The following is a 25,883-nucleotide window of genomic DNA, read 5'->3' as shown; positions in this document are numbered from 1 at the left end:
ATAGAGTAACGATAGAAAAAATAATGAGGCTATACATGTGTCAAAAGTTATCAAAAAGTTGTTGTTTTGGCGATATTGTTATATAGCTATGTCCCGAGACTTCGTCTGCATCAACTTTATTTTACCCGCAGATTCAATATTATTCTTATCAAAAATCGGGTGACGTTTTTTCCCAATTATTTTAAAGTTGGTTCATTGATATAGCTGTGATGACGTAAGAAATGGACAGACTGTTACTTGCGCATCACAACTTTAGGCTGTAACAAAATGTAGCTTATTCCATACATATACAGGAAAAGCCGAATAAACTTCATTTGACATGATCAATCAATTGACGCTATATCGGTCGGTCGAGAGCTTGAATTATACTTTACGATATTCATTATGAATTTGCGTTTTGAACGTCGACGAAAGCTGTTATCGGAACTTTGGAAGTAAAATTAAACTAGTTAAGTAGAATAGTTTTGTGTTGAAAATAAATATATAATTATCTATACACTATTAGCAGCACTATATAGCATGGAAAAGGTAAATCTAAATATAAATCTAAGTTTGTTTATCTTCAATCCTTTTTCGTTCGGAAATGACTATACAAATAATATTCGTCCGAGGATTATATTCATCTCCACTATAATTATTAAAATAGTTCCTTTTATAAAGTATGATTTTGTTAACCCTACACGATATCAGTCAGCCGCGATAGCTTAACGGCTATCCGACCTGCCACAAAAATTACACTAATGACAAAATGATGTCTACGAATGTTCTTTTTTCTGTGGTTGAACTTACTCAAGGGGAACGTTCATAGAGCCGTTATAGTTTTGTATAGTATGAAATGGTACTACGAATTATAATGTAACTAAACGATCTACTCACTATTCAGTTGTTATAATATAACAATATTGATGGTGCAAGCGAACAGCAATAGTTACATGACTCACCCGAGAAAGTTGAAATTCTGAAAACCCCTACCAGTTCACGTATTCATCGAAATCCTCAAAAACTCGATACTTTCTCTTTCAAAAAATATCGTATCGAATCGTTTTATAAATTGATTAATAATTTCTGTCGTAAAAAAAATGAACGTTTATTCTTGTAGAATTTAGATATTTGTTCCTCGCGGTCAGACACAACACGGCTGAGATGATTCGAATTGAACTTGCTATGTTGTTGGAATATATCCTAGAATAAGACGGGGGAAACTTTGTATTTATTGATTTGTTAGCGATAGCAACACAAGTAGTTAGTAATATTTTCTATGATAAATCCCTTCAAAAATATGTCATGAACAAAAACTAAAGTTCTTTTATACAAAAATCTGAAATAGATGAGAGTTTATTATAGTTATGACACATGCATTCTCTAAATATTCCGATTTTTTTCTACCTGTCTATGACGAAGTTAAAATGTACTCAATAAGGTCGCTGTGAATTACATTATGGAGGAAATGGAGAGTTGATTAATATTTTTAAATTTGTTGTAAATAACATTTATACACACTTATAAAAACAAAAGCTTAATAATGATGTTATATTACATCTGTTAGTTGCCTGCGCACGCGCGGCCCACGTATCCATGCGCCCTTGCACTTCACGTGTATGGCTTCCTGCCTTTTCACAATTCCCATTCATACCGTCACGAACGACTGACCCCTGGTGCTGATGCGTATGAGGAAATATTTAATGATTCTTAAAGGTTTCATTGATAAAGTTGATTTTACAAAAGCACGTGCACTGGACACACTCACTCAATCACACTGTAGTTGAGTTACATTGCTCTTACCAGATTTATTCAACTATGCCTAATATCATAATTTATATAGAATATCAAATCCATATACAACAGTACTTTTGTGAGTTAATGAATATATTTATAACGTGGTATTTAGATTATAAAATAGTATGCATTTTCTTTCAAGACTGTTAAGTACTGTTTTATAGATAAAATATTTATCGTTGCTACAGTCGCGTTCTGCAAGACCTAAATTCGATTAATCGGGTGATGTAAAGCGGGGGCGATTCGTATCGCGAATGCGCGGACGTGCGAAACGGAAACGTTCCGTTCATAAACGATAGCTTGCAAAACGTAATATTGTTAATAGAAATGGCCTAACAATGGGAATAGGAAGATCATTAAACTTAAAACAAAAACGCAATGTAGCGATACTTAATCACGGCCAGTTACTGTTTTTGAACGATATTTATTAAGCCATAGATACCTAGCTTAAATTTTAATAAAGTTTAAGCTCGGTTTATATTCTAATACATAGAGTTAAATAAATATATACATTAGATACATCAATCGCTATCGTATACACAAGTATTTAAAATTGACTTTTATTTTTCAGGGAGAGCCTGGAAGGAGTATAACATTTACGAGTACAGAAGAACCTCAAAAACAATCTAAAGCATTTCCAGACATACGTCTTGTTGACGGCCCATCTATATTAGCTGGCAGAGTTCAGCTTTTACATCGAGGACAATGGAGATCCGTTTGCTCAAACTCAAGAAAGTAAGATCATGCGATTGTCTGTCTTCATTAGTTCTTCAAATGAGTCCTGTTGTTAGAATTCAGAACTTCGAATACTGTTTGATTTAGACGATCTATAAAATTATTTTCTATTTTATTCCAGTTGGACCATCAACGACATGGAAACAGCGTGCAGGCAATTAGGCTTCATGGGCGGAACGTTTTACAATTGGATGGATCGACAACCAGGCAGGCGGGCGCGACTGTTACTTGAGGAACCCAAGTGTAAAGGCACGGAATACGACCTCTTCCAGTGCGATTGGAATTCTAGACAACTGGGATCAGGCGTATGTGACTACCACCCTGACCTCGGTATCCAGTGCCAACCTCATCACGACGATAATGAGTTGAGAAATTCGGGTGTGCATTGGAGGGGTATAAGATTCGAAAACGCCGTTTATGAAAGGTTACTTACAGCGGCTAATACTCTATACGTTCCAACATCCATGTCAAAATTGGCACATATAACTATTAAAAATGCAGGTTTAGGAAGAGATAATAACGCAACGAGCACTTTGGATATAATAGGCGTCCCCCCTTTAATGGAAGATATAGAAATATCGAATTCTGCCTTTAACGCTATAAACGTGACATCACCCGACGCTCCAATCATAATAAACAACTGCACAATACAAAATAATAGAGGTTACGGTGTATATGTTAATTCTACCTACGGTATGACAAAGATCGAGAATTGCCTGATTCACGACAACGGCGGCGACGGGGTCAAATACGTGGTGCACGAAATGAATATAGATGAGAAGTTCGATCGCAGCGAAATCTTTGATTTGTGTACTCTCGCGTCTACACCCAGTCAAACATTTCCCATTCAAATGTCCATAGAGCAATCGAGATATTCCAATATGGAAAGAGATTGCAATCAAAAATTTTACACGAGACCTGACCACGTCCTCACGCTCAGCTTTATAAAGCTATTGACTAATAAAAACGATACCGGGGAAATATTCATATACGACGGTTTAACGGCAAACGATAAACTACTATTACAATTTAATATACGAAACCACACTCGGCCACAAAGTGTCACATCCACGAGAAACAGAATGTACGTGAGGTTCCGTGCCAATACACGAACGGATATTGTAGGATTTTTGAGGTTAATGTCAGGAATAAGTAAAACTTACGATTTGAATGTAACTGACACGGTTATTTCCGACAACAATGGCAGAGGTGTTGTTATCGAGAACCTTCGTTCCCAAATTCACATCCATCGAACATCCATATCTAATAATAATCACGTAGCTGGTCTTCAAGTAGTGAACGGTGCAGGAGATGTTAACGTAACGGAGAGCAGAATCTCTTTCAACCAAGGCGATGGCGTTAACATCACTGTAACTGGAGGCAATCGAAACATCTCAAGAAGTATTATAAGTTCTAACCAAGGTTATGGTGTAGCAGTTTGGTTGAACAATACGCAGGAGACTGAATACATACCAATAAACCAAACCACCGTCGTAGAATATTCAGAAATTTTTAAAAATTTAGATGTTGGTATTCTCCACGGAAACTTTTGTGGTGATAGTTGGGTGAACGTAACCGGAAATTGGTTTAATTCTAGCGTGGAGAGCACCGTGGAAATAAACACATGTTGGAGATTTAACGATCCGATCAAATTGCTCTACTTACAAATAGGGCACAATAGATTTTATCAAAATCAACGAGTGCCTTTAAAAATTCGACCAGCACTAAATGTTATTGGAAGAATTGAATACAATTATTTCGAACATGGCGAATATGGTGCAATTGCTATACTAAATAGAATCGAAGGAAAATATCTGGAAGAATTCGAAATATTACCGGCTAGATTCGATATACAACATAACTATTTCTATGGCAATAGAGGACCATTCGTAGTAAATTTTGGACTTTCGCCATACAGTGATATTCAGTATATCTTGTTTACAAGAAATTATCTTCGCGAAAATAAAGCAAGAGAGCCATTTGAACCATTGGAAGGTTTATCGTCGCGACTTACTCCGAGAAGTAGGGTCGCTGCAACTATAGTTTTAGCTTCAAGTAACATCGACGTTTTCAGGAATATTATAAATAATCCCGAGGCACAATATGAAATTGGTTCACACGTCGAAGATCAAAGTAAAATTCTAAATTGTACATTTAACTGGCTCGGATTTGGAGAAGAAGAAAAAGTTTATAAGAGATTGTTTCATAGAAAAGATAGATATAATTTAGCTAAAATTATTTATATGCCCTATCTATTGCATAGTAGTAATCCCGGTGCCACCCAAATTAATTATAATTCACTGTACGTACCGCAGTTTAATGTACCTGGATCTTCCACGGTTGGAGGTGAAGTAGAAGGAATTGAAATATTGAGACAAGGAGAATACGATGTGGACAAAGACATCAATATTCGTCCCGGAGGCAGGCTGATTTTGCAGTCGGGAGTCACGTTGAAATTTCCACCTGCAATAGGAATGATGATTGCAGGAAAAATAGAAGCGAAAGGAAAACGGCCCAATGATATTACGTTTACCTTGAAAGAAGAAGTAACTATGACTAATGATAGTGTGTATGAAACAGATTCAGAGTTAGAACCGACTACTCCAGGCTACCAAGAGCCAATCGTCCCAATAAGACTTTTAGGCGGCAGAACACCTCACGAGGGAAAGTTACAAGTTCGAATAGATAATAAATGGGGAACGATATGTAATTATCGTTGGAATATTGTAAACGCTGCATTGGTATGCAATCAACTTGGTTTGGCATTAAATCCTGATGATTGGTTTTTGGAACCTAATGAAATTCCTAATGCTGGAATATCTGAAGATATTGTTCTCTCGAATGTAGAATGTACAGAATTTGATAACGATATAACTAAATGTAAGGCTGAAACATTAGAAAGCTTTGAAAATTCTTGTACACATGAAAATGACGTTGGGATAAGATGTTATGAAACAAGTTGGGCTGGAGTAAGATTCAGTGTCATCGCTGAAAGAGCTGATCTACAGTACGTAAGCATAGAAAAAGCTGGACTCCTTGACTATTCCTCAAACTCGTTCAAGCCAGCGCTTCAGATCGATTTTGCTCGGCATAGTCTAGAAAGTGTCAAAATCGCCAACAATTACCACGACGGCTTAGGAATTTTATATTCTGATTTATACGGATCTGACGCCATCAATACAGTCAGAAACTCTGAATTTAGCAACAATAAAGGTAGCGGTATTAGTTTCAAGCAGTTAGGTTTGAAGGTTTATAGTTCTGTTATAGAAAACAATGAAATTGCTGGGATTTCTCATAATCCACACATAACCGGTCCACAACAGAGAGAAATATCTGGATGGTTTAATCTGGATCCAAGTTTCGACATGAATGAGTCGAACTATCATCCTATAATGGTGCCTGAGTACGAAACAGATATATCCCTAGTCAATGGAGAAACTAGGCATATCGTTTTTACAAAAAATAACAATGAAAATATTGTCAAAACTTATAATATTAGATGCAACCCTGGTTATGTACTTGGACTTCAACTGTTAAATCCAATACATAATTTCTCAACAGAAAGTATATGTATATATGATTCACAAAATATTAATGAAGCTAGCACTGCATGGTGTCTCGATCGTGACCTGTCTACATTTCCAACAACGAGTAATACTTTCGGTGTCGTATTGAAATATGAAAGCGGTGCCAGAGCCTTAGGTGGCGTAGTATTAGTAGTTAGTACAATTGTAGCACCGGTGCAAAATATTCGGAATAGAATTGTAAAAGGGCCAGTTCCAACTTTGCTGGTTACGAATACAAAAATAAAGGGAAACACGAAAGGAGTAAAAGCACTCTATTATAATCGTTATTTAAACGAAATCGGCGATCACTTCTTACGTAAAGCTAACGAAACTATTAAGTTGATCAATTGCGAAATAGCTCACAACACGGAAGAGGCAATCTACATTAACACACCGTTTTGGGATATTCATGAAAGCAACATTACGGAAATAACTATTATGGTAAATAATAGTTTAATTACGGATAACGGTAAAGGTATATTTCATTTCGCTAGAGATTTGAGAAGTTCCAACAATTTGTATCATTACGTGCTCCAAGATAATACGATAGAAAGAAACAAATATGGAGGATTCGATATAGGCTTGCCTTATGTTTGGCAGTACAATGAAAATTTCACTCATTCTGCTTATCTACATAATAACACTTGGCGTAATAACCAAAACTTTGCATTTGTTGTCGACGGTCATTTTGCGGAAGTTAACATTACGAAAAATGTGTTTAGTGATAACAATTGCAAAAGCGGATTGATATCCATTCGAGGCATGGAAAAGAAAATGAAGATAGATGGAAACTTCATAGAAAGAAACAATGGGCAATATATGGTGCAATTCCACATGGATAGTCAAAGTGAGATCATGGGATTCGTTTTCGCCGTATTCGTCTATAATCAAGTTAAAAATAATAAATATATGTCGCAAGTAAATCGTGGTGCCCTTCTAAGAAGCTTCGATCCCACTTATGTTATTGGATTTAAAGGAATTCAGAAAGTAAAAGTTAGCCGAAACCTGTTTGGAAATAACGCCATTCAATATACTTTACTAGCTGGTATCAAAACTGCAAAAATAAATAATCTGTTAGATGTTACAGAAAATTGGTGGGGAAGTTCTGATGAAAAAGAGATTAGGAAACAAATATTTGATTTCGACGATTGGAATAACCACGCTGTTGCCACATATTTACCTTACTTACTTGAAGATAACTTTGATGCAAGTGTATCCATAACATTCAGTCCTGACAGTATGATTGATCTAAATGAACTTGGGGGGAGTCTAACGTCCGATCTTACATTGGACGCTCGAGCAACGCCTTACGTCGTGAAAGCTGATATTACGGTAATGCCAGATGTTACACTCACGATAAATCCCGGTGTCGTCATGGAGTTTGCTCCGAATGTGGGTATACTGGTTATGGGTATCCTTAATGCCATCGGTCACGGGCAATTACCTATTATAATGAAACCGATGCCATACACCTCTGATGTAGAAGTTAACAAAATTGAGAAGAGAGATATCGGACAATATTCACCTGCTCACCGCAAACATAAGCGACAGCTGGAAACCATGACGTTGTTAAATTCAATTCGCTTGTGCACGGATAGAAACTGCTCGATCAATGACAACAATAACGAAAGAGCCAATGAGGGATTTTTGGAATATTATAATAAGACAACATTGCAGTGGGTGCCGATGTGCGACAATCGGTTTACGGAAAGAAATGCTCAAGTAGTTTGTCGCGCATTAGGTTTTGACCCGATAAACGTATTTTTTGCGCACGACAGACGAGTAGAATACCACAGCAGTTCCCTTTCTCGCATATGGTCTTGGCCTGAGCCTTTGCAATGTGTAGGTACCGAAGACCGGTACGAGAACTGTCCCATTCGTCTGAATGGTCAATTATATGGTCACAGACATGATTGTAAATGGAATTCAGAATTCGTATTTATTCACTGTGGCTCAAGAAATCTCGATGAAAGTCTAGAATACTGGGGAGGAATTCGTTTTGCTAATCCAGAATTTGAATATTCTATGTACGAACATAGAATTCACGATCATCATACTCACGAAACATTAAAAAAAGTTGAGAGCAGGTTGCAGCACATGCAAATTATTGGCGCTGGAATATTACATAACGAAAAATCGCCCGCTATTCAAAGTATTATAAAAAATCCAATTATTGAAAATGTTAATATCAGCAAATGTGCTTACCACGGCATCAATTTGATTTCCCCAACAGATACAATAAATATAATGTTTAACTCAATAAGTAATACTTTAGGGGAAGGGATCAGCGTTATCTCCTTAAACGGGGAGGGGAGGGAGTCTGAAGAATCCAGTTTTACTCCATTGAAGGACCTCAACCTACCTTATCACTTATTTTCACTAATAGACATTTGCGACAGCACGAAAGTTATAACTGTTGAAGAAAGAGTCATTTTGTACTACAAATATGACAATAATCCGGTCAATTGTGTAAAAATATTCAAAAGTATGTACAGAGTAAAACCGTTTGGATTTAGGTTATTACAATTTAACTTATTTAACCACACTCTCAACTACGGAAAGCGTGACTCGCTGACGCTCTACGATGGCGATATTTACAATATAACTGCACCTCAAATCGGATACTTGGAAAACGGGTCACCGGAAGAGAAGAAACTTTTTAGAAGCAACGGAGCTAGCTTAAGCGTCAAGCTGTTCGCTAACGGTGCGGCGTCTGTTCACGGGTTCATTGCTGAAATTGTTACCTTACCTATATCTGCTATTGGATTTAGTAAGTGTTGTCTATTTGTACCATTATTTATACTCAATTGCTTTACTTTTTTAATAAATGCATTATAAAATTGTTTTCTTAATAATGCTTCTCTTTTAGATCGCGACGTTCAGCATAACATTTCAAGCAGTGAACTCACCGACAACCGCGACGGTGCTATCACCTACCAATCCGTCGGAGAAGTGAACCCCCTGGTGGCGATCAACAGGAACGAGATCACTCACAACTGTCTCAAGCTTTACGGGAACTTCACCACGTGCCAGGCCGCCGTCAGAGTCGATGTGCAGAATACACAAACTTTAGTATTTAGAGTGAGTTGGAAAAAACTTAAACTTTTATATCCACGTCTAGTATATTTTAGATACAATGATTTGGTTTGTGTCACACGGACGATAACCTACCTGAGCACCAACGCTTCTTAGAAGTACTTTTTTTGTGGTTTGGTTTCACCACGATACCTGTTCGACACCATATGTGGTGCTCTGTATTGATGATGTTTTGTTTTTTGCGCATAATTCTTGGCACTTTTATTCAAAAGTAATTTCTAATGCTATTTTATATAAATTTTCAGAATAACTTAGTACGAGATAACGTCGGTGGCTTACTGGTGCGAGCGGATTCGAGAAGCTCGGCGACATCTCTCCGAGGATGGATCCATAATAATTTATTCCTCGCCAATCACGATATGCCGTGTCTCCAGATCGAAGGTAACTCACCTTTCAAGAAATGCATAGATTTTATTTGAAGTTTAAATTCGTATAAACCTAGACGTATTGAGACAAAATTTATGCCGCCTCGAGTTCCAAACCGGGTTTAAAAAAAATGGTACGTGCCTCCGGGAAAACACTTCGACAAAAGCGTCACCTCCCGCAGGGCGGCAGTCGTCGCCGTACCAGGAGCTGACCGTGTACCGCAACTACTTCACGCGCAACCGCGCCGCCTTCCGGGACGTGCTCGTGCTGCGGCAGGTGGTGTCCAACTTCTCGCACAACTACGTGCACGCCAACGCCGGCCGGCGCATCCTGCGGGTGTCGGGCTTCCGGCGCGTGCGGCTGCCCGTGTACCAGACGGCGGCGCACAACGGGTTCTACGCCAACGCGGCCTCGGCGCGCGACGGCCGCGCCACCGTGGCCGCCGCCTCGGCCGGCCAGCACTACGTCGACAACGTGTTCGCCAACCCCGACAACGATTACGAGATCATCACCGTCGCCCGATCCGCGTGAGTTTATATGTACTCGCTGTATCTACGCTTAACAGTTAAGGAGTCGGTCGACGATGTGTTCGATCAGAGTAAACATGTATACTGTATGTTGATATGTAAACTAATCTAACATTTATTTGACTTGCATGTTTTCGTTGCATGGCTGGCCGGATTCGTAGCTTTGTCGATTATAATCCGAATGTGATAAGGTAAGTTGCCATAAAATTTGCAATTTTATTGAATAACATGTCAACGACGATCAGTAAATTTACTGACGACGAGTGGTTTAAAATGTTCTAGGAAAAACTCGGAAGTTAAGGAAGATGTCGATTATTACTAATTCATTAGTGATCGTATTCTACAGAACGTTCGAACGATATATAACTCACTACTGCTAGATGATCACTCAATGACAGTTCGTTAAATATTGTTCATTAATAGTATGGATTAATTATTTCATTTGGTTTATTACTTTCTAAGAAGAACGACTGTTAAATATCTGTTTTATACGGGTGAGTAAAAAGTATAGAGATATATGTGCAGATACGATCCTCACATGTGCTGCAATATTCGTTATTTAAAGTAGCTTGAACAATGCGTTTCTATACCCAAATAAAGCTAAACACGTTTGGTGGCAACGAAAAAAAACACAACATAATAAAAAAGTTTATTTGAAAGATCACTGTAGCTTCGATTGGATCGAAGGTATGTCTGGTCCACACAAGCAAGTGACGCGCCCCGCGCCTGCCCGCAGCGCCCCGGACGCGTGGCGCACGCGCATCGACGCCAAGCACAACTACTGGAGCTACAACGAGTCGCTGGCCGTGGCCGGCCGCGTGCGCGACCGCGCCGACGACCCGCTGCTGCTGGAGGTGGACTACCGGTGACGAGACCTACACTTGTTATGTCCATAAATACACGGGGAAAAACACTTATTAGTCTAAAGCGTTTGATTGTGTGCGGCATACTTTTTTGTAATTAAATCTAAAGTATTAAAGCGGTACTAAAGCTGAATCTTGTGATCTCATTGGTCAATACATCGAGTCAAAGATTACAACATATTTTCATATGGCTATCGGAAATGTTCTTGAACTAAAAACGGGTGTTCCACGAGGAATTATTTTAGGTCCTTTTCTACTCTTAGTATGTATAAATGTAAGGTATTCGTGTTATTGACAGTATTGTTGTTTGCTGATGATATTAATTATTTTTTTAAATTTAAAACTAAATTTAGCATGAAGGTTTAATCTTAGTAGCTCGATAGTAGTGACGTTCGAGTAATGAACATTGCAATGTATTTTAAGAATCATTTTGGATTCACAATTGCAGCACGCGTGTCAAAAAAACATATATAAATGACATAAAGCATGGAGTCAGCGTTAATGTATTGTCCGACTCGTTTGCAGGCCGTACTACATGAACAACCGCTCGGTGCTGGAGGGCGGCAAGTGCCCGGCGGGCTGGGCGGCGCTGGCCGACACGTGCTACATGTACGTGGGCGCGCCCATGACCTACGACGACGCGCGCACCTTCTGTCTCGTGAGTCCAACCCCCCCCCCACGTCCCACCGCCCCCCACCCCACGCGGGAGCGGCCTCGTGTGACGCTCAAATAATGTACTGTTGCAGTCCGACAACGCATCGATGCCGTACGTCAGCGCCAACTACCAGGCCCTGTACGAATTCATCCATCGTCAGAACCAGTGGTTCCAGTACGGGGACAGGGTGTGGGTCAATCACATCGACTACGTCGGCCAGTGCACGTCCTTCGCGTTCGCCGCCGTCGAGATCACGGACTGCCGGCAGAAGAACGCGTTCATCTGTGAAATGGGTGAGTCGCCCGCCGGCCGCGCGCGGGGCCCCTCGCCCGCACCGCACCGCCCTGACCGCGCGCTCCCCCCGCAGACCCGCGGGTGAGCATCGACCCGCTGTCGTGGCGCGGCGACGCCGTGTCGGTGGCGAGCGTGGCGGCGCTGGCGCTGGGCGCGCTGCTCGTCGTGCTGGCGCTGCTGTGCTGGCGCCGCAAGTCCAAGCACAGGTACGGGCTGCGACCGGATCCTATTTATTCGTCGATAAAAACATGGGGTATTTATATTGAAAAATTTTCATTCGCTGCCCGAAGTCGTCCGCCTGAGCTCTTTCCGGTCGTGTCGGATTTGCCGTCCGATCGGATTATGAGGGAACAGAAAGTGCACCCGTTTTACGCGCACACTTGATATGTTGCCCGCACATAACGCGTGAATATACGCGCGTTATTTACTTTAATTTATATATTTATATAAATATTTTTTAGACACATTCAACGGCTGGAGAGGAGAAACTCGATACGACAGTCCTTGCACTCTGTGCGGTCTATTGGTAGTATAAATGGTGGTTTTCCTGATACGCCTTACAGGAGAAAAATGACGACCCAAATGGTGAGTGGCATTGCTGAATATCCTTAAATTATTCTTAATCGATAAAAAACTAAAACGAGTCGCGGCTCGCCGGGCAGATTTAAAACATCGAATGTTATAGAGTCGCAGTCTCATTTACTTATATATACAACGCGTCACTACACCGTATTAGCCGTTTCATATATCCTATGAATAGGTTTTTCACATCAAATCTGAACTTTTAACTTTAAAATTATATCTAAATGCAATTACAGAGTACGCGCTCTACGGACACTCTTACCAAAGGATCAGATTACCGTAAGATGTTGGCTTCGACGACGTCAATGGAATCAATGGAAAAAAGCCAATTCAATTCATCAATCGAGGACAATCAAAGTTTCGACATCTACGAAGCTCACAATCCGAATAATATAATTCAATTGAAACACAGCACCTTCAACAGAAAACCCGCCTCGCCAGAGTACAGCGTACCGCAGAATAACAACACCAGACCGTTTGATCTTGCTTATAAGAATGAAGGTTATAGAGAAAATTCAGGTGCCAGTGGAGCGCCATCTATGAATACGGTAGCGACGGAGGAGTTGCCTATAATTCACCACCCAGGAGGCCTCCAATCCCCGCAGGACGATGATACAATATCTCCTCAAAGTGAAACACAATACTTCACATCGGACACGTTACCTTTACGGGGCATAGACAAGTCGGATGATCCGCTGTTTATGAAACGTGAGCTCGAAAAAGAAGGCAAGATGTACGGCCCATATGGAGCCCCTAATCACGGTGGACAACCAAAACTCTCTTTTTTGATGGAGTTAAGGTCGAAAATACCAGAGCAGCCACAACCTGGAGCTATGCCTACCACGACATTTGGTCAGAGAAATATTCCAGGTAAACTTGTTTTTTTTATAGAGCAAAGGATTTTATTTAGATGTCATCTAATAACACTAAAACTGTTTGCTTTACAGATGAACCTCAATACTTCGACGATCGGTTACCCAGTCCTCCCGGGTATTCATTCGACACCAGTTCCATGAACTCACCCGACCCGCCTTATACACCTGATCTACCTTATTCGTCTGACCTCCACAGTCGCTCCAGGTCCGAAGCGTTACTAGAGACTAACTTTGACTTCGAAAACTCACAGGGCCATCCAATATCCGAAGACAGCAGATCGTATAGTCAACCATTAGAAACAGCTATGTAGAATAAATGAAATTACCAAAAAATCATTTAAAATTAATTTTTAATATGACTCGTTAAATAGCACTTATCAATATAAAAAGACTTCATAGAATTGGAACAATACGAACAAGTAGTGATAATAGATTTATTAGAAACTCGAAAATAATTATTTTAATCTGTAAAAATGGATACTTTAAATGTATTATGTACAAAATGTCTGAATGTACCTTTACAGATGCTTCAAAAACTTGCATTCCATTATATGTATGTTAATATTAAACATTTGCCTTAAATTTTACTAAAAGTATTTTAAAAAGTAAAAGTTTAACAACCGTCCAATATGGTGGCCTTATTATGTAAATTTAAATATATTTATCAGATTCTTCATAAATTAGTGACAAATTATACATAATCTTAAATATAAGAAGCGTTAATCTTAACATGTGCTCTGGTATTTACTACAAATTATAATCATAAATAATTCATACTTGCTATACATTTTACTCGTTTCCATTACAATACTTACGCTTTATCTTTCATTTCATTTAAAAAAAATTAAAAAGTAGCATGTAGTCTATATACCACGATCTCATAATTTGTCATTTTTATTGTTGGTAACATTATGTGTAGCAAAATCACAGAAAGTAGTTGATACTATAATTAATTTACGTATTATTTACATTGTTACCTCGACATAAACAATTTTAGTGTTGTTGGTGTTATTGTGATTTCTGTTTATTGATTTTACAAAATATATAAACAATTTATGACAAGTTTAACAATTAAACAAGATACTTGGTAAATAATGTGTAATTGGCATGAACTAATATAATTAATTATCTTTAGTTAAAACTTAGTTTTATTACAATTGTAATGTAAAAGATCATTTATAAATTAAATGAACATGTATGTCCGTCCCGTATGTAACATAGTTAAGTAGTAAAATAATATATAGGCTAAGATAAGATTTATACTTTTTTATTTACAAAATATTATTTTCTGATCTATATCTACTTGAAATATTTATGTCTAAATCCTATCTATCTGTTTAAAAGAATATATTTTCTAAACTTACTTACATAAACTGTTAATGATGCTTTAATTATAAAAAAAACGTACAAAATTAGGCAGAATGACAAAATAAAATTATAATATTTTCGTATTGAGTTTTATTACATTATTATAAAATAACAATGTTTTATATGCAGAACACTAGAATAGGAAATAATTGTTAAATAAGCTTAATAACTTAAAATATAATACAAGATTTTACACAATAGGATAACATTTTAATAAAATTTGATACAGTAATTTCTAGCCTGTTTAGTTTTTTGTTATCCAGTGCAACCTAATTTTGTTTTAACCTAACTTATAATATTGAGCTGGATGATGGAAAGCTCAGTTTATTATTTCAACTGAGCTTTCCATAATCCAGCTCAATATTATAAATTCATTCGCACACGATCAGAATGTGATGTGACCTTTTGAAACTGATACGCACGATCCACGCTCTAGCGGTAGCGTCAGCAAACTCGCGTTGGTGATAGCAATGTTAGTTTTTTGTGTGGATTTTTGCAGATTATTGTGATTGTTGTTTAAGATATTTCTGACATTGCGATTATTTTAATGACTTAAAAGGGTAATTTTTTTTTAAATATATATACTTACAAACGTTCTGACTCGTATACATATCACAACCACCTAAAACTATGTCCCATTTTTTGGTTTTGCCAGAGTATTCAGTTCAGAAATTATTTGCTGACGCTCTTTTGCTTTAGAACTAATATTTACGATATACAAAACATTTCCGCTTCATTCACAAAGCACGCGGACAGTAAAAGCTATTTTTTATTTCAGGAGTATGCTGTTGGCCCTAATGGCCTCTACAGCGTCACCGAGCTATGACGACATTTTTGTTTTGGTTTGCTACCTTCTTTTAAATAAGAGTTAACATTTTATTCATATCTGATCAAAATATGGCCATCCTGGTAAGATAAATATTTTTATGCTTCACGCTACGACCATATGGAGTTATATTTAAAAGGCATGGATAATGTTAATTTAACAAAGATGATATTGCTTATTAAACCTTTTACTTTAATTTCAATAATTTTGTGAAGTTTTTGTATATTGCCTTAAATATTAAAGACCTGTTACTTATATGCTTAATATTTGTAATGGTAACATTGAACCTTATGTCAAAAAAGGAAACGAAATGTTGATTGTAGCTTGTAGAGTTGCACTTCGTCGTGATTTTTATGATGAAACCACTCAAATTAAAACAGTTTTCCACATAAATTGATAAAGCGATCACGTCTCAATGATCGTTAAATATACAAGAATTTGTATTCGTTGATTAACGAAAAAATCGAGTAAAGAAAAATACCACGGTTCAATAACATGGATGTGACAGGATCGATTAACAATGAGGAGTGTGTTGAAAGTGTTGAAAACGAAGAAGATGCCGACTATTCGGAAGAAAGGGAATTAGTGAATGATTCCTGCTCCACAAAGGTCTTAGATACTTGTGAGGAGCCTCGAGACAGATATTGTCTCGTATACATCTTGTTTTATTTATTTGGAGTAACATCTCTCGTACCCTGGAACTTCTTGATCACGGCAAATGATGTGAGTTTGATTTGTTTTAATATCTTTTAACACGTATAAAATATAAGAAATTGATAGTTATAAACGAGTGAAGTTATTTTTTATGTAAAGGTAATTAATAAGAGCTGTTTTGAACCAATATTAATAACACTAATCCATCGTTTTGTGATATTTTATGAGAATTCTAATAATGTACTAATGTTAGGCCATAAGTCAGATACAGTCAAAAGTCAATGTATGTTATCTGTAGTTAGCCTAAGTAATGGCAAAGCATATTTAATAACATATTTTGGGAAATATTATTTTATAGTTAATAGGAAAGATTTTGCTAATGTTGAACAATAATATAATGTGTTAAAAGTAAATGTTGATCATTGTCCAAATTGACCAAAAAATGTGAACTACACAACCAAATGTAATTAGCCAAGCATTTTTTTGAATCAAAGTGATAACTTATAAAGTTGTCAGCGAACCTGAGTCACCATGTAGATAACAAAGACTCATTTATGGTCTCATATATGTCATATATATTACCATAGCATTACTAATGAATCTGTATTTACTATGATTATGTATTTAATCTTTAATATCTCAGTGTATTAGATACACTTATCAGATAATTAATTACTTTTATACAAAATGATCACTTTCATTGAATCATTGAAATTATCAGAATCGCTTATTATGCTATTAATAAATTCATATATTAAAATACTGTAACAAAGAAACTTATAAGTTGTAATTATATTAATGTTAAAACAGATATCCAAATATTAAATAATTTATTTTCAAGTAAAAAGAGTTTGCAGTGCTTTCTTACATGCATGGAAATGTAAGAACTGTAGTGATTAATTTGCATTATGGATAATAAGCTAAATGCTAAAAAATAAAATACCCCATTTTGTAGGGAAGCAAACATTAAAAAATGCATGCACAGCCTTCTTACTTGTCACAATAACATTAAAGTAAATTACCATTTAATGACATCATTTCTAATGGAAAAAATATTTATTTTCTATTAACACATTAGTAACAGAGTTCTTGACTTCATTGAAGGCAAAAATGAACTCACTTGTATTGGATATTTATGTTGTTATGTCTTTAAACTTTAATTGAGTATGGGTAAAACTAAATTACAACTTTTTATGATTAGATAAATGTACATTGGTTTCTTTCATATTATAATATTTTGTTTTAGTACTGGATGTACAAGTTCCGCGAAGTCACACCCAACAATGTTACAATGTTTGTGCGCAAAACACAGTTTCAGGCTGAGTTCACATCCTACCTCAATGTGGCCACTGCTATACCCAACTTGATATTTCTCATTCTGAACTCCTTGTATGGGCATTTGTAAGTATATTTTCATATTCAAACAAGTCTTACATTACACATTGTTTTTAAAAAGCTTTTATATTCCTGGGAATGTGTGTTAGTCTAATATTACAACTAAAATTTTAAATGAGTTGACATTTTCCAAACCTGATTGGTGACAATACAATACAGCGTATATTATATATATTTAAAAGCTTGTTACCAAAACATAGTTTATATAAATTAAAGGCAGGTGTATCAGATTTTAAATTTATGATAAAGTATTTTCATGGTTACTACAGCCTGTTTATACAAGTAGTCACACCTGTCAGGTGTGTACTGGTGTACAGTTTTCCAAATTAGTTGATGTTTATTCTGCTCTACTTGTTCGGATTGCTGCCTTCATTTAAGTCTTCCGCAATAACAGGAGTATATGTATATTCAAAAAATATATTTTTGAATATCGCTGGTACATTCTGAGATAAACGCGTTCAAATAAACAAACACACAGATTTAGTGTATGTACATTCATAACTACGACGAAATGTAAATGTAGATAAATATTTTTAAGGAAAAATAGCGGTAAGAGGTTTTTAAAGGTAAATAAAAATAATTTCCAAAACAAAAAGCTTTACACGAAACTCATTTTCCTACTTCTTATAAATGCGAAAGTTTTTTCCAATAGTGTACGAACTACTAGTCAGTCGGGTTTTACTAAAATTTTGTATAAAATTTGATTGAGCATCATCTTTTTTATTTTACGTTTGATTGAAAAAAAATACGATAATAGTTGAAAATAATATGATTTTCTTTCACGATAACAGCTATTATAATCAAATATGCTGTAATCAAGGCCGCAAACATCAGACAAATAAAAAGCTTAACCTCCCCTTGAGACAAATGTAGGCCAAACGACTGCTGCTACTGTTAAATTACATATCTTATCAAAATACCAAAATTAGTTTTTATATTTATATAACTCTGCCATTTTCAACTACTGAGATTATAAAATAGAATGAAGATAATATTATTTATTATTGGCGTATTGACAATAATACATCTTTTGATTTTGTATTCGCTTTGTTGGTTCACTGTAATGTTCCATCTGCCTTTTAGGCACAGTTGTCATGTATAATGTGCGATATTTGAACACTTTCTAAGGACAAGCTTAACGTGTATATTAACATCATTTCGATGATTTCTTACATCCGTTCTATATATATAATTTATATGACAAATTTATCCGCAAGTTTGTTGACATGAAGTGATCCTTCATATTATTTTATTCATAAGTTGATTTTTATAGTAAAGCAGTTACTATAGACCTTGAACTCCTTTCGTACCTAAAATCAAAATCATACGTTCTTAGTTTTAATCGTAAAAGTGTGGCAGATAGACAAGACTTATCATCGCATGTACAATAATAATTAATTTATAGGTACAAGGTACAGTAGCAACACGTGGAACGTGAAAAGAGCGGAATCCATCCCGTGTGAGGCAGCGAGATAGAGTCTAGGAGAGTATAGCTGAGGCGTTGCTGTCCGTGTACACGACACCGAATTAGTATTTTTTTTAGGAAAAGCGATATCAGTTTTAATTATTTATTTTATAATAACTATGTCATCCTCCATACTAAAAAATAAATAATTTATTAAAAACTATTTTCAATATTTAAATATTGTGATCCGTTACAGAGTACCGGTCAAGACCCGGCTGCAGGGCTCCTTGGTAGTAGTCACTCTGGCGTTTCTCGTGACAACGTCGTTTGTACAAGTGGACACCGACGAATGGCAGAACACATTCTTCATAATAACCATGGTCACTGTTGTTATTATGACGGGTAAGTTGTTTCCTAAATATTTCGTTCAATTATTGTATCTTTCAAATACAGTCACCGTGTACGACCCACCAGAAAATCACAAACAATTAATTACACGACATTGCGACAATGTTTGTTGACAACTTCGGTTTCTGATCCGACTTGAAACCAAATCATCTCATAATTTCAAATGTATGACTCAACCAGCGATTTAGATTTTAAAATATAGATTTTAAATATATATATAAATAAGGTTTAAGACCGGATTGTAAAGTCGGTAAATTAAATGTTCTCCAACCAGCGATCTTTTGTATTGCAATGTTCCTATTTAAGTGGTGTGAGCCACAACACAATTAAAGGCACGTAACACATAGATGGCGGCGCATTGGCTACGAATGGAATGATACATTTTATTCACGCTGCCAATATTTAAAATGTCTTCTTCAGTGGCCTGGCAGTGGCGTGGCAGTTTCACGACTAACATGACCTTTTAAAATTATTATAAATTGTCTATTTGAATCATAATATAAGAAGTATTTTTGTTTGCTGTATTGATACATATATAAATACAAAAAAAGCTTTAAATTATATAAAATAATGTAGTAGACGTACTGATCATTACATATTATAAAATAAAATCCTTCCGCCGCGTCAGTACGCGATAACTCAAAACAATCAAAAGGCTTTTGGGCGGTTATTCATGACGAAGGTTTAGGTGTATGATTAATTACGATTTTGTGTAAACTGGCAGATATATTACTATTTTTGAAGTTGTCTGAAAAAATATGCCGACCAATAGAGAGGTATACTGTGATACAGACGTTTTGTGCAGACCCTTATTCTACCCGCGTGACGCCGGGACGGGTAGCTAGTTATACATATAAGTTACACTGAATTCGATTTATCATCCAAATATTTATTTCGCCGAGATCTCCTCGACCTGTTATACACAATTATAAAGTTATTTTCGATGAAACATGTATGTCTTGTCTCAATGTCACACACTACTGACATTTAAAATTAAAAAACAACTAAAAATAAATTGTATGCATCAGTATGCACCATTTTAAATAACTTGAAATCCCTAAGCATTATGTTAATTTATTTTGATCTGTATTCTTTTATGTGGACCTGTTTGATTAAAATCGCTTCGAAAATAAGCCATTATTTTCCGTAAAAAGTAAAGGATAAAAATTAGTTATTGTGGGTTATCCCTAAGAGATAGATATACCATCGCGGATTTTTTTGAAGACCTTTTTAAAGTGTACAATACTATAGTACATTATTTTGATCTATCTCGTAGGGTCGAGCCAGCGTTTGCAATGTAAGCGCAAAAAATGTGTTTATTTACGACACCACATTAGATACATCTAAAATTATCAGTGTTTCTCTACTATATTGTGCATGTATTATACATATAAAACTTCCACTTGAATCAATCTATCTATAAAAAAAACCACATCAAAATACGTTGTGTAATTTTAAAGATCTAAGCATACACAGGGCCAGACAGCAGTAAACGACTTTGTTTTATACTATGTAATGAAGATGAATCATGAACTTAAAACTAGTTTTTATTCTATAGTCCAGATGCTTTGACGAATTGCAAACTCTTATGCCAAGTTGCTCTTGATTGAATGTATATACCCGTAGTTTTCATTAAATTTATCTTAAAAATGTCGTTTTTGAAGTGCATTTAAGATGCTATTTGAAATAAGTAATTTTAATTTAGCCAATACGTTGAAAGTAAAAACGTAATTATTGCTCGCTTTGCTCGCTTGCTTTAAGCTGTAAGGTTTAATGTCACATTTAGACGGTTTTAAAACCTTGCTACTTAACGGATATCAACTTATGTGTCATGAGTATTATGTTCTTAAGGATAACTAGTAGCCAGTTTATGAATATTTATATATACATATTTTAATGATTATTAATTATTGGTGTTGTCCTCGCGATTGATCGCGTCCACGATAGACATCACCGAGAGTTAGCCGACTGTTTTAAAGTATTATATTGTATTCCATTATTCTCATTGTCCGCTGAGACCGAATCGACAAACTTGCTACCACGAGACTGACAATAAACCCCACCCAGTAACTTAGTCCGATTCAGGGCAACCCGAAACCGAGGCTACTAAGCTACCACGTCTACATCGAGGAAGAGAATAGCATTATATACTTATTTACTATTTGTAAGGATTCAAACAAAAGGTTGGCAAAAGACTGTTGGGAATGTGGTAAATGTTGACGGCGAATTCTAGATATTTTTTAATTGTACCATTAGATATTGTCGTCATTATCTGCGTTTGTCTTTGTTTTATGAAACTGGGTCATATTCTTACGTATTGTAGAGCCCGTACAGATTCTTCTTGATAGAGTTTTATTTACAGACTAATAATTCAGCTTGACCGGTATGACGCAACGTTTCGCATCAGAATTCTTTTTAGAAGGACGAGTGAGTTTTCTTTACAACAAGATATAAACTCCGTCGTAACATCGTACTTCTCATCGTTTTCATCTCCTATAACCTCTTTGTACACGTATCGAGAGATCACTTGCCCTTATTTTTTAAAACAATACAAGAGCGTAGCCTGTGTCGGTGTGTCAACCGATATCGTTAACGTAATATTACAATTACAAGATATAATATATTATAATTGTTACAAATATTATTGATTTGATCAAGTGTTATCCGAGCTTAGATAATGTTTGCGTTTGTATAATGTTTCGCTTTAATCTGACCCTCTATGCAAATGTCGCGGGTCTGATGTAGGTCATGCGATTAAATTTACTGCAGTCGCTCGATTTTACTATTTTGTATGTGCAAGTTTGATTACGTAAGAGATACCGATTATGTAAAGTGTAAGGAAAATATTAGGAACCTTAAAATACCTAATACCAACATTTCGACCACATATTTTTTGGTGTCTTTTTGCTGCGGTAGTATCTGTTCTTTTCTAGCCGTTTGGACCTTCCATACAGCCAGAGGAGAAGAGTCTTTAGTGTTACACTATTAGATCTCATCGGCGGTCTCTGTGGAATGATACCCCTCTTAAGTAACTAATTTTCAAGTTGAGTGGAATCTCTAGCAGAAAGATATACCGCTGACTCATCGCAAAAAGTGTAAATTTATCGTATAAGGCTTTTAGTTTTGAATGTATCATTGATTTGGTTATAACGATCGTCATAAACGAAGGACACACTAGCTAGGTACTTTACAGAGTGGATCGCAGCTTGCAATCATTACTTTTTAACTACGCAGCTGCGACGGTTTAAATATAATTATTCATTATTATTATTTTCAATAATTACGTATTAAGTCGACCACGTGTATTTTCTTTAAAATTAAAGATACATATACTAGTGCTCAGAAGCGAGATAAAAGTAATTTACAACACGAGCAAGTTGATCATTGACTTGAGGTGACAGATGATCACAACTATTCCCTAAATATTCAATGTGCTGCGAACCGAAAATAGACGCGTTAAAAACGCAACAGGAGTAAAAAGACAAATAAACAACTTTGACATGGAATTACACACACCACACCCGTGGTAGTTTTATATTAAAATTAACTTAGTAAAATCAAGATTCAAAAACACAATTGCCTCCACGAACGAATATTTTGATTAAAAATAAATCGGGTAATACTTTGAAACCAGTTTTCTATCATTATTATTTTATAAAGTTAGTATTTCCGGTTTAAATGTTTTCTATTCAATATTTCGACGCGCTATCACTATTCGAGATCTTTGAATGATCTAAGATGTTCACTGTGGGAGTAGATTCGCGAGGCAATGCGTTTTGAATGTCAGAAATATGGAAGTATTATTAAAATGGTTATAAGTAGTTAAGGTGAAAGTGTTGTATTGTAAATTGTCTGTCGTGCACAATATGTAGCTGTTAGCAAATGCATTGAATATTCTATTGGAGATGACTATAAGGATGCAAATAAAAAGCCACGCGAAACGATTTTCTATTTTCACATAACAATGTCTGTCTATGTCCTTAAAAGTATAAAAATATAAAGTAACAGGCGAAGGCTGTTCGAACGTGCGTTGGTGGATCATACAAATGTATAAAAACAAAAAATTCTATAATAGCAACAGCCAGTATACGATGGGTTTGACATGAAACATGCATATTTCTGTCGTCAAAGAACCAACGACGAAAATTTTTACAATTGAAGTCTTAAAATGCTTGAAAAAATAGGTGTACTAACTAATCGTTTCTTAATTGTTCAGAAATTTAATAACGAATCACAAGAAAAACACATTTGATAAATAATAATTTCTTATTTCAGCTGCCAGCGCAGTGTTCATCGGCGGACTGGTAGGTATCGCCAGCAGATTCTCCAAGGAGTACATGGCAGCCGTCATCAGCGGACAATCCCTCGGGGGGATCATCGCCGCCGTCGCTCAGATCATATCGCTCGCCTTCAAGATATCGCCCCTCCACAGCGCGCTCATATACTTCTGCATAGCCGACATCATGGTCATCGCGTCCTTCCTGTCCTACGTGCTCCTGTACAAGATCGACTTCTTCACGTACCACATCCTGCGGGGCTCCGGCGGCATGGCCACTAACCGTCACCGGGAAGTGTCCATGTTGCTGATTTTGAAGAAGATCTGGGTGTACGCGTTTAGTATATTCGCTGTGTTCGGCATCTCCATGGCGGTGTACCCGGCTGTGACTGTACTGGTCGAGTCCCATCCCGTCACTTCCGGAACCGACTGGAACAGTGAGCATTGCACAGATTTTAATATACAACTTCTTACTATCTAAAGTTTTAGAAATTTCTATTGATAATTCGTGGACTTTTTTTCCTAACTTTGTGTCTGAATTTAAACAAGAGCCTACTAAAATATTTATGCTACTTTTTAATCTCGAATAGGAGAATATCATCTCTATATGTCTGGACGGCTTAGGATCCGAGTGACGTTTACAAATGTTTGTGTATTTTAGACATATTCTTCGTGCCAGTCGTGAATTACCTGATATTCAATTGCGGAGATTACGCCGGACGATTAGTTGCAGGATTCCTGTTACGGGTACGTCCTCGTTCTGCGAGACTGAGATCGCACATTATCTGTAGAATTCGCATAAGATTACCAAAAATATCGACTTTTCAGCCCAACAACCAGTGGGTCATAGCCGGAGCGAGCGTGCTGAGGATCATCGGCATCCCGATGCTGATGCTCTGCAACGCCCAGCCGAGGAAGCACCTGCCCGTCGTGTTCCCGTGGGACTACGAGTACATCCTGATCATGATAGTGTTCGCCTTCACCAACGGCTACCTGACCAACATCATCATGATCAACTCGACGAGGGCGGTGGAGCCGCACGAGCGCGAGAAGGCGTCGTCGGTGGCGGCGGCGCTGCTGAGCGCGGGGCTGTCGGCCGGCGCCGCCGCGGGGCTGCTGCTCGTGCGCCTGCTGTGAGCGCTTCTAGTGCTGGCGTTTTTAATTCATTTCATTTAATAAATCATTATATTCAAAATTGTAGTGTATGGGACTCACCTCTCTTATCTATGTTTAAATAAATTATACTTTTGTGTAAATATTATATGGGTGTGTCGTCGTATAGATATGCGAATATATACAAAAGTGGTATCTCAACAATATTATTGAATGGTTTCAATAAAAAAGTTAGCTTCAGCTCGGTCCGTGTTAAGGGACGGCTTGTTAAATGTGAAGATTATTCTTGAGCTTACTGTGTTTGTACTCGACGAAATGAGCAGTCATTTTGAATTATTTTTTGAAAATTCATTTCGTTGGAATTGACATATGTCAATGTCAACGTCGATGTCAACTTGGCTGTCGGTACTTGGTAATTTATTCAATACTATATAAAAACTAAAAATAGTATAATATTAGTAGTTAATATTAACTTATATATAAATAATGGCCTTTGACTATCCTTTATATTGTTCAAATGTGTTTTCTACACTGAAAAAAAGCGGTCTACTTTGGTAATTTTTAAACAACTCACGATTTGGGCCCCGCGAGCTGACTCTATTAAATTTCTCTAGTCGGCGGCTTGTAACTACTTAGACCGAAATGTAATCTCTTAGTAAATAATTAAACGTAATCGTTAAGAAAATGTAAATATAGATAAAAATTCAAACTTAAGCCGACACTCTCATACAGATATAAATCGTAGATTGTAAATATTGTAGACTTTGTTGGAGCGAAATAATCGCGTGCGTGTAAAGTGCGCGCGAGCCGCGCCCGGGGGGGGGGGCTGCGGTGGTTTGTGTTCGTTGACCATGAGGTGAACCATTTGTGAGTGTCCTTTACTAATACAATTTAAAAAATAGAAGGTTTTTAAATCTATAATCCCATAGAATGTGTCGGTACACTGTCATTTTGTGTGGCACGTATGTCGTTTGTAACTTTAACTCGACCTGCATTTGAAGCTGAACAAGTTTTAAATTAATAAGTCGGTAACAAACGCACGTAAAATATTTGATAAGTACGCGTCGTATGATTGCTTGCAGAATACAGAATACAATCGATTT

General features: G+C 36.7%; 2 protein-coding genes across 2 annotated transcripts in view; both read left to right on the top strand.

Moving 5' to 3' along the window:
- Positions 1 to 14,783, top strand: part of LOC113404270 (protein bark beetle) — a 29,303-nt gene extending 14,520 nt beyond the window's left edge. The window contains exons 2-13 of the mRNA XM_026645135.2: positions 2,348 to 2,511; positions 2,633 to 8,847; positions 8,947 to 9,158; positions 9,419 to 9,554; positions 9,721 to 10,066; positions 10,803 to 10,931; positions 11,455 to 11,587; positions 11,676 to 11,877; positions 11,952 to 12,084; positions 12,340 to 12,463; positions 12,697 to 13,330; positions 13,408 to 14,783. Coding sequence (XP_026500920.2) covers positions 2,348 to 2,511; positions 2,633 to 8,847; positions 8,947 to 9,158; positions 9,419 to 9,554; positions 9,721 to 10,066; positions 10,803 to 10,931; positions 11,455 to 11,587; positions 11,676 to 11,877; positions 11,952 to 12,084; positions 12,340 to 12,463; positions 12,697 to 13,330; positions 13,408 to 13,646 — 8,667 coding nt within the window. The 3' untranslated portion in view covers positions 13,647 to 14,783. The remainder of the gene's footprint in view (positions 1 to 2,347; positions 2,512 to 2,632; positions 8,848 to 8,946; positions 9,159 to 9,418; positions 9,555 to 9,720; positions 10,067 to 10,802; positions 10,932 to 11,454; positions 11,588 to 11,675; positions 11,878 to 11,951; positions 12,085 to 12,339; positions 12,464 to 12,696; positions 13,331 to 13,407) is intronic.
- A 1,031-nt stretch (positions 14,784 to 15,814) lies between these two features.
- Positions 15,815 to 24,823, top strand: LOC113404271 (equilibrative nucleoside transporter 3). Its single transcript, XM_026645136.2, has 6 exons — positions 15,815 to 16,252; positions 17,430 to 17,584; positions 19,240 to 19,385; positions 23,667 to 24,104; positions 24,329 to 24,414; positions 24,496 to 24,823. The coding sequence occupies exons 1-6, from the start codon at positions 16,025 to 16,027 to the stop codon at positions 24,802 to 24,804; spliced, it is 1,362 nt and encodes a 453-aa protein (XP_026500921.2). The 5' UTR covers positions 15,815 to 16,024; the 3' UTR covers positions 24,805 to 24,823.
- Positions 24,824 to 25,883: the final 1,060 nt, after the last annotated feature.

Source organism: Vanessa tameamea, chromosome 10, assembly GCF_037043105.1.
Source record: "Vanessa tameamea isolate UH-Manoa-2023 chromosome 10, ilVanTame1 primary haplotype, whole genome shotgun sequence".
NCBI lineage: Eukaryota > Metazoa > Arthropoda > Insecta > Lepidoptera > Nymphalidae > Vanessa > Vanessa tameamea.
Note: the sequence above shows the minus strand (reverse complement) of the source record. Positions and strands in the feature narration are given on the sequence as shown.